The 10,004-nt window shown below is 49.1% G+C and overlaps 1 protein-coding gene across 1 annotated transcript; it reads left to right on the plus strand.

Annotated features, from left to right (window-relative positions):
* Positions 1-824: 824 nt before the first annotated feature.
* Positions 825-3,872, plus strand: LOC136535440 (zinc finger protein STAMENLESS 1-like). Its single transcript, XM_066527700.1, has 5 exons — positions 825-877; positions 2,553-2,665; positions 3,010-3,132; positions 3,234-3,315; positions 3,416-3,872. The coding sequence occupies exons 1-5, from the start codon at positions 825-827 to the stop codon at positions 3,870-3,872; spliced, it is 828 nt and encodes a 275-aa protein (XP_066383797.1).
* Positions 3,873-10,004: the final 6,132 nt, after the last annotated feature.

The raw sequence follows: 10,004 nt of genomic DNA on the forward strand, positions 1-10,004 counted from the left end.
TATAGCAGCGAGCTACTTTAAGTCGTGTAGACCATTTTTTTCTTCAGCTGCCTCTTCGTGCACTATAACAAGGAGTCAGAAAGCGGACAAAGCCATGCCAACCGCGTATTGGATGTATGTCTCGTGTTTTTTTATATACAAATAAAAGCATTTATTCACTAGTAATGTATACTCCTCTCGTACTAAAAAAAAATAAAGTCGTTTTGACAGCAACACGATCTCCAAAGCATAACTTTAACTATTTATTTTTATAAAGATATTTATCAAAAAGTGATATATGCAAATTTTTGTGAAAGTATTTTTCAAGACAAATCTATACATATGGTTTTCATATTTCCAAACTCAACAACTTAAAAGTTATTCATGATTTATATTTTCAATGTTTGATACAAACCCTGTCCAAAACGACTTCATTTTTAAGTATGAACGGAGTATATAATAAAAAAAATATTACCCATAGCAAATAAAAGCATTTATTAAGCAGAAAACCTAAATTGTGGGAATGTCACTTCCACCCACAGTTCACTATAACTTCTCTCTCCTGTCCTCACCTCTAAAGTGCTAAACTCCCAGTAGTACTTGACACCAGCACTTGCTGGCTACCAATCTACTACCATGTAGGAATAGGATAGCCCAGCTCAAAGGCTAACAAAGCATGCATGCAGCCCTAGGCCTTAGCCTGATCAATAGCTCCCTTGTGCTTGTGCATTCCATGCCCATCTCAACTACTGGAGCAGGGCTTTGTAAGAGGTGCCCTTGTCTTTACTGCTCTCTCTATCTCTATCTCTCTCTGCCTCTGAGCTGAGCTGAGCTGAGCTGCATGCATGTCCTACACCAGCACAAGGACGAGGGAGAACGAAGCAAACGAAGGACACAGGTCTATTACCTATACATGCATGCATATACAGATGTTTGTGTGTGTGTGTGCATGTGCATGCCTGATGTTTGTGTTTTCTTCGCCCTCGCAAGATCTAGTGTGTGAAGAGCCCTAGTTTACTCCATTTAATGTAATGATCCATGCAGCAGGAGAAGAGAGGCCTCTCAACACATCTGTTGCTGGTTGCAAATAGACAGCGCAGCGCAGCGTTAAGAGTGTAGTGTTGTTGTTGTGGGGCTTTCCTGCCTAGTAGACTAGCTAGATGTTGTGTGGACGCTACGGTCTGTGTCTCAAACATGGCGAGACATGTAGAGTTGTAGACACACTCGACACTCTCGATCTCGCTCGCTCTCTTCCTGGGCTCCTGGCCGGAGGAGGGAGAACAGAGAAAAGGGATAGATACAAGGCATACAACGGTGACAACACAGCTTCATGTGGATTGCAACCGTCACAGAATCCAAGGATCACATTTGCTAGTAGTAGCTGCTTTCAGCACAGCAGCTGAGCAGCATCTTGAGAGGGGTAGAGGCTGTGAGAGGGATCGGGGAGGCAGGTGTGTGCGTGTGTGAATGCGTGCTAGTAGGAGAGGAGAGAGAAAGGGACGGCTGTGTGCAGAGCACACAGGCGAACTGAGAGAGAACTTTCAGGCTTTCCTCCCTCTCTCCCCAGATAATGGGCCACCGGCTGTCGTGGACAAGCTGAAAAATACAAATCCAATATCTCTACTGGAGTAGGGAGTACTATCTCCCTCAAGTAGGAGTACGTCTCTACCTATACGCCCCAAACCAACACTTTAATAAAGATCACAGCCTTTCCCATGTGCATTTGCTGCTACCAAACTGCGCTGTCTTTTTGCTTTTGTGCCATCAAACTGCACTAGTAACCGTGTAATACTCTACTCGATCAGTACTCACATCACATCCTCGTCCATGCTACCAGTACCAGCGGCAACTCTCTCTCTCTCTCTCTCTCTCTCTCTCTCTCTCTCTGCCCCCGGCCCCTTCTCTCTCTACAATTCCAATCCACCATCCGATATATACCCCCGTCCGGCCACTTCTGTTTTTCCTCGATCTATCTCCTTCCAAAGCTCCATTGCATCTCATAGTGCTCAGCTGTCTCACTCCCTGCTGGCCTGCTCTCTCTGCTCCACCATGTAAGAACCACAACTACCCCTCGTCACTTTTCTGGTGGTGTGCTTGCATTGTTCATATCCATCTCTTCTTCTGAGCCACTATTATTCTCTCTCTGTGTGTGTGCGTTTCCTGTTTATGTGTGCACATCTGTTGTGTTCTCTTCTTTTTCCTGTTCATCAACCATTGCTCCTGGATGTTCTTTGTTTGCTAGTACATGTGTAGTGCTGAGCGTCTGAGCTCTTAATCGGCTTGTGCTATCAAAAGGCAGGAATCTGGATCTTCGTGAACAGCTTGTTTGTCTAGATGACTTAGATCGTTCTTGTACTATGCACAATTGCTACTTTATTTTTTTCCTCGCTGCTTCGATTGTAGTAGTTGCACATCTTGCTCATCATATCTGAGATCCTATGCTCATGCTTGTGTATATAGGATCTGCTTTAACCTTGTGATTCGATCTATATACATGTATAAACTGCTCTTCAATTCCCGGGCAAGAATTTAACTTCTTTTGTGTATTCTTCACTATGTCCTGTGAACTCCAGGCCTGGACCTCAAGGGAGCCCATTGGACCTGAACAACTTGCCGGAGGAGTATGGCAAACAAGCGGTAGAGAGCTCCACGACCACCGCCACATCAAGCGCCGATGCAGTTACTAGTAAGGAACTACAGCACTAATATTCTCTTGTTTAATTTGAAGGTGAAGTAGTTCTAGCTAGTTGCTGCTTCATGAAAGAATGACCTGCAATTGAACAGCAATGGAGTTCTAGCTTTCTTAAAGCTCTGTACTTTGAACATTCCCGGCTAGCTAGTTTGCAGAACTAATATGCTAGGTCTGTGGATGCGAAGGATTATTCCTCATGAATGATCTTGAATGTCAAGAATAAAAGATTCTACTCACTTTGCGTACAAATATATACAATATCTCTCAATTTTTACAAAGGGGAAGATCTCTCTACACTTTGTAGCGCATAAGGGACTGATCGATGTATGTGTGTGCAGGGATAAAGAAGAAGAGCCGTAGAGGGAAGGATGCTGCTGCAAAGGTGTATGAGTGCCGGTTTTGCTCCCTCAAGTTCGGCAAGTCTCAAGCGCTTGGCGGCCATATGAACCGCCATCGACAAGGCAATATCATACACCACTATAGCCCTAGCTAATTACACAATGCTTTCATTTGCTTCCATATTTTTATGGGTCATTATTGATTTCTGGGCTTCCTCTTCCAGAGAGGGAGACTGAAACCCTCAACCGTGCCCGGCAACTCGTCTTCGGCAACGAGAGCCTCGCCGCCATCGGTGCGCAGATGAGGTAAGGCGTATACTCGCTCTACTGCAGAAGATCACGATCGCGCCTTCTCTTTGATTAGGGTTTCTCAGTGCTCACACCCATTGCAATTCTGTGGGTACAGTTTCCGGGATGTGAGTATGGCTGGCGCTGCCTCACCGACCGTACTGGGAGGAAACTTCCGGGGAGGCGCCAGCGCCACCGGTGGCAGCAGCTTCGGCGACCCGTGCATCCCGTTCCGGCTGTCGCCGCAGCCTTCGTACCATTACCTCTACACGGCGCCACCATCCACACTGCACCCGATGAGCTACCCGGCGACGTACCCGGGCCCACCGCGCCAGCATGCGGTCGGCGACTACGTCATCGGCCACGCAGTCTCCGCCGGCGGCAGCGACGCCCTGATGCAGTCGACACACCGTGGCACCTTCTCTTGCTTCGGAGCTCCACTCACCGCTCCGCCGGCTGCGGCGGCGGTGGCTGCTGGTGCTACGAACGTGCAGGCGGCCGACAAAGTTAACTGCAACTGCAGCTTCGGCTGCGGCGGCCACAGCAGAAATAATAACGTGAACGCCTCCACTTGAGCAGATGCGGACCGTACGCTATGGTTAATGCATGCAGTTAAGTTAGTGTAAAGAGCCAGAAATTAAATTAGATGATGCGTGTTTTGGACATTAAAGACAGAAGTGTTCTGAGGTTCTACTTCTAAATATAATATGATGTCTGCAATGGATGTCTGGATCCAAACTAAATCTTTAGTTTTGCATGATTTTTTGTTGGTTTTGGTACTTTGTACAAAACATATTTCACAACGGATGTTTGGAAAAATGTTTAGTCAATATTTCAGAAAAAAAGTTTAGTCAAATTAATATACACATATCATAACCATGAGCGTAACTTTATATAATTTCGTTAACATGCATGCTACTGTGATCCTCTTATGCATGTTAAATGCTACTCCCTCCATTTCAAAACGAAGGTCATGTATTAGGATTACATATATTTTAAAAAACAAATATTGTAAACTTTGGCCATAAATTACTCAAAACATATGTATGTTTAGTACCTAAAAGATGCATCAGTAGATTTCCTATTTCATGTATATGTATTGTAGTAAGAATTTGGTTTTGTAGTAATTGATAACGTATTCTAAAAAAAACTAATGATCAAGATCAAAACCTAACTTGAAAGGTTTTATCAAATCCTAATAATGCTGCTTTGTAAAAATTAAATGTAGGGAGTCTTTTGAACTGTGAGCTAGCATATGTTAGTTTGTTATATGTTCCACAGGGTGAACCTATTTACTGGGGTGTTATTATTGGGTTAATACCTTTTGCCAGGCAGCATGTAGTTATTTCGTTAATCTAGTAGGCTAGTAGCCTAATCTCTTTGTGGGTAACCTGGTCAATCTTGAGATATTTTGGCCCAAAAACATATCGATCATTCAGTCTCTCGTAAGTTTTCCCTAAGATAGACTCTGTGTGCCTTAATAAGGGCACGCATATGTGACTGTTGGCATATGTACCGTGTTAAAAAACAACATCCCCAACAAGCTAAACACTCCACCATATATTATTTAGCTATTTATTTATGCTAAATGCCATTTGAATGGGCTAAACAACTATTTAAATGGATAAAAGCCAACTAATTGAAATGACATAGGCTGCCATCATATGTAGTGTTTGAAGTTGTTTACATATACGACACAGCTAAGAGAGAACCCTCATAGCACAGATTACAAACCACCAAGATAGTGGTGAGTGACCTGTAATAAAATGTAAGAACAAGAAAGGGAAGTAAAGAAAAAGAGCGACTACCCTCAACCCCTACAACCTCTCAACTGAGCCTGCAAGAAAAGAATACATCAACGCAATAGTGGTCTACAAAAAAGACAATGCGGTGGTGGCAATATATCCACCCAGAGAGAAGACAAACGAGCATCCGGCGACAAAAGCATTCACTAGTGAGGACCAAACGACGGCTAAGTATCCGCCAAGAGAGGGCCAACATGCTCTTGGTAGGAAAGCATCTACCAGAGAGGGGACCAAAGATCCAACGGCGGCAAAGCATCCGCTAGGGATTCCATTAGCGGCCAAGCATCCGCCAGGGAAGAAGCGAAAACACCCAGTGCGGCAGAGCGTCCACAGGGGGGACCGGCCATGACACTCTTGGCAGCAAAGCATCCACCAAAGAGGAGGCAAACGACAATGACGACAAATAGCAATAACGGTAAAGCATCTTCTACGAAAGCCAAGCGGCGACAGCAATGTCAAGAGCTGCAGGATAGGCCATTGCGAGAAAAACATAGGCACAGATGGGTGCAGTGAGGAACTCCACCACAAGCCGCCGACAACCACACGGTGAACAAGCGACGAGCCATAGGTGATTCTTCATGGATGCCTTCACGAAGGTGGATGACACCCAAAGGTAGCACTGTGGACGCCACCGCCGCTAGCCATAGAGGCTTCTAAGACGGGGCTTACCGCCAGAATCCGGCACCATCGGCACCAAAGCATGGGTTTCTTCAATGACACCTCCAAGGAGGTATGTGGCGCCTGGGGCGTCGCCATCGTCCACCTGACCAAAACTCGGCCGAGCTTTCGCCCAGAAACTCCATTCATCTGATCATTTGAAGGAGGCAATGAAGAATCACCTACGGCCCAGAAACTCCATCCTCCAATGCGAGTGGAACTCGGGCACACGACCTGGTCCTTATTTGACATCAACAGCCGTGGAGTCCACCCAACCGCTAGGAACGCAGACGAGGGGGCGCACAAGCCTCGGTAGGCCTGGCCCCTTTGCCGCCGGTGGCGGCAGCCTAGCCCCTTGGGATAGCTAGCTAGCCGTGCCCCATGAGGGTGTCGGACTCCTGAGCCCGACAAGCAGCAATAGGACATCGATAGTGGACACCATCCAGCGAGCAGCCTGTGTGACAGTATAGGGAGTGTAAGGGGACCCTGCAGGAAGGAAAGCTAGAAGGTCTGAGATGGCCACCACTGGCTCTAGATAGCCAGAGCTTGGTTTTCACCAGGAGGAGAGGGGCATTACTATAGTTAAAGGGTGGGGAGGCAACATCGACGCCTCCAAGGAGGTGAAAGATGCCGAATGGCATCGCCATCAATCGCACAACCAGGTCGTACACGGCTTTTGCCTTTGCTCCCTAAACCCATGAACTGTAGCCCGCCATCTCAGAGCTAAGAGGACGAGCCCAAGGCATCATGACCCAAGGCACGCCGACAACAGCTGCTCCAAGGGCATTGCCATACCACGCCCCGATCGTCGGAACCCTTAATAGCTCACACAGAGCAGTAGGGGGCGTGACTATTGGTGTCGACGGATGCCCTATCTATTGCTGCTGAGCTAGGCACACCTTGCCATAGCTAGCATGCCCCTTTGTGACATGGTGGCCCCGACCGGCACCATGGTGAAGGTGGACCAGTTGGCCATCACCTCCAGCAAGGCTAGCCAGTGCCAAACCAATAAGAGCGAGACAATAGACCCTCGATCGGGCAAAGAAGCTAAGGAGCATGACCATGAGCGGTGTCACAAAGGAGTCTAATGGGGCTAAAGGCAGACCCGCTAGACTTCGCGCTCAAGACGATGCCTAAGGTGGCATAGCAGGATCTAGAGACTGACCCACCAGACCTGGCGCTTGTGTGGGCCCACCTCCTGGCATCAGTCGTCAGCTGCCACGCTGCCTTCGAAGATGTGGATGCCGTGCACCTGGCGCTTGCACGTGCCCTTCTTATAGCCTGAGGCAGCGGACCTCATCACGCAGCCCGTGGACGTCCTGCCTGGCTTGCGACACCGATGTACCGGAGCTCTGCCTCGAGCGCACCTATTTGGGGTATAACCCCAGGTACCCACAACAATGGACATGGGTCGCACCACCAGGGGAGGTCCAGCCCATAAGATCAAGGCCTACGGTGCTTGGCTCTGGTCAGCGTGCATTGCAAGGCAATCAGAACACATCTTGGCGATGAAGGAAGATCTATTCGGATATGATAGATATTGTATTCCTTATAAATACTTACCATATAGTCGAATAGATCTAGATCTAAACCGACCTATAACCCTACCCTCCAGACTATATAAGGCAGGTAGGGACCCCCTAGAATGCATGTCATATTCAATACAATCCACCAAAGACACAGGACACAGGGTATTACGTCTATTAGATGGCCTAGATATGTCTAAATCGCTTGTCTCTGCACTTGTGTCACCATCCAGCTCCTATTACGCGCACCTCCACCGATTCATCTACTACTGTGAGCATACCCCTCGATAGACTGCCGACCATATTTTGTCGATAATGATGCGCCAGGTAGGGGGTGTGCGCTTGATCTCATGGCGAGCCAGATGGATTTCTAGATCATCGACACGTTCTTGGCGATGGCCTCGTGCATCCAACTGCTCGAACAGGCTGCCGTTAGGAAGGTGCTCCTACGCAAGTAGGCTCGTTGCGCCTTTCGATCTCGAGCTGCTGCACGGGAGTTGCTTCACTACGTTCACATGACTGGATCGATCTGTAACACCCTCAGTGTTACACTGTACAGTTTTTGTTAAAACACTGCATGAGCATTATACTTGTGTGTACATGTATGTAATATAGGGTATAAATCGATATATGGAACTTGAAACGTTCAATTGAAACACAAAACGAATGTTACATCGCAAATCATGTTGTATCAATTGGTGTTCTAAATGAATTTTTATTGAACTAAAAGGTTATAGAATGCACATGCAAAACTTTAAGAAAGTCATAGAACAAGTGTTGTAGGTGACGGTGAAATACTCACGGTCGAGAATGAGAGTCACTAGCGAGCATAGTTGGTAGCTTGGAAATCGAAAGTGACGCGAATCCAAACGAATGACTTAGTCGTTTCTTATGTCAGAAAGTGTGTCGACGAAGCAAAGTTCGGGCATTGTTATAGGAGGATCGGGTTAAGTAGTGGCAAGGTGTTTTAGCTTAGTTGGATAGCCCTATGTACCCTCTTGAGAATAGAATAACTAGTTTGGCTTTTGGATCATTGGGTTTGAGTTTTTAGGATGCTTTAAAAAGCATGCAAGTCACTATCCCGGCCGATTGCAGTGTCTAGGCGCGATCACCGCGTCGACACTCATTGTCGCCGCGTCTGCTGCGCAATGAGCATGCCACATGTGGGCTGCCGTGCTAGCCGGCTCTACCACTGGCCCCGCGCTGTAGGCCACGCCACTGTTGCTGCGCCTAGGACGCCACGCACACACACGCACGCGCTGCATGCACCACTGTCGGGCCTGCTTCTGGCCACCATCACACGCACGCAGTGGCAGGCCATGTCGCTGGTCCCACGCTGTAGGCCACGCCACGTTGCTGCCCTAGCATGCCACACATGCGCATGCTCATGCACAGCTGCGCAGACCCACACCACCGTACCACGCACTGGCCGCCCTGCCGCCCCGCGCTCACCCTATGGTGCCGTGTCACTGCCATGTGGCCACGCTTGGCTCTGCTTGCATGCCGCCTTGCCACGCGTGGGAGTGTCGCCTGCCTTTACCATCAATTCAGCTCATCAATGCTACGCTGCTGCCTCCCCTGGCCGGCGCCGTCCACTACGGCGCAGTGCCATGCCACCGTCAGCTTGTGGGTTGTGACAGTGCGGCCATGCATCTTGTGCATGTCTTGCTGTTCACCATCGCCCGTGCACGCTTATGTTTTGAGATGACGGCCATGTCCACCGTGGCAGCGCCGGGCCAACCTTGCCTAACTTCCCCTATTCCTCTGTCACTGAGCCGCGCCGAGGCAAGCTCGCAGTGTCAGCCAAATCCGTGAAATTGCATGTGCCCATGGATGGAGTAGAGACCTAGCTACATGCCGAGCACTTCCACTACTGCTGCCAGCCAGTGTCAAGCCTCAATTTGAAATTCCTTCGCCGTCGATCACTTTAAGACTCCATGACAGCGCTCGCCTAATTCTCCTAGCCCCATCCATCTCCATCCAATTCATTGGCACTAGACCTTTGCCCTACTCCACTCTATCCCATGCACACCCTGGTTCACCCTACTGCTACCTACTCAGCGCTGCCGCCGTAGTCGGGCCATCGCGAGGCTTGCCGTGCGCGCGTGGCTAGGCTCGCTCGGTCAGCCTCTAGTCAAGTCACCATGACTGATAGGTTCAGGGTGAGTCTCTGTTGCCATCCATGAGCTTGTTCATGTTATCTGTGCCTTGGCTCACGGCAATGTGCCCGGTGTCGCAAGGAGGAGTCCGCAACCATGGAGGGAGTTCGGGACAGCGTCTACATTCGCCGTATCACCTCCCATCGCTTCGCATTGAAGTCGAGGTGAGCATCAGCTCCTTAGATAGGGCTATGAGGGTCTGGTGTGGCCGGCATAGCCGCCCGGTGCCAGCGCCGCCGCGCCGGTGCGTGCACGGGTGCCGGGAGACTTGGCCGCGGTAAAGAAGGAAAAGGGAACGGTGGTAGATGCAAACTCTATGACTCAATGAAATAGTGCTCGAGTGAGTTTCATGAATAGGGTAGAGAACGGGGGCTCTTTCGCGAAAGAGCCAACCACGCGCGGGCTCCGCCGTGGGTCACGTAGCATGGGCCGAGTCGTGCGCCACTGTGTGGGCTGCGTTGGGTGCTACGTAGGTGCATGGGCGGGGCGTCGGGGTGGGCTGAGCCATCGCTCATGGGCCACGCTGTGAAATCAGTTTTTCAATTTTCCAGTGAATTACA

Source organism: Miscanthus floridulus, unplaced genomic scaffold, assembly GCF_019320115.1.
Source record: "Miscanthus floridulus cultivar M001 unplaced genomic scaffold, ASM1932011v1 os_933_1_2, whole genome shotgun sequence".
Taxonomy (NCBI): Eukaryota; Viridiplantae; Streptophyta; class Magnoliopsida; order Poales; family Poaceae; genus Miscanthus; species Miscanthus floridulus.

Bases quoted from the DNA above. Each gene is read 5' to 3' on its own strand.
- LOC136535440 (XM_066527700.1), top strand. From the start codon at position 825: ATGTCCTACACCAGCACAAGGACGAGGGAGAACGAAGCAAACGAAGGA. The intron at 878-2,552 runs GTCTATTACCTA...TGTGAACTCCAG, and splicing joins GAAGCAAACGAAGGACACAG to GCCTGGACCTCAAGGGAGCC. The intron at 3,316-3,415 runs GTAAGGCGTATA...CTGTGGGTACAG, and splicing joins GCCATCGGTGCGCAGATGAG to TTTCCGGGATGTGAGTATGG.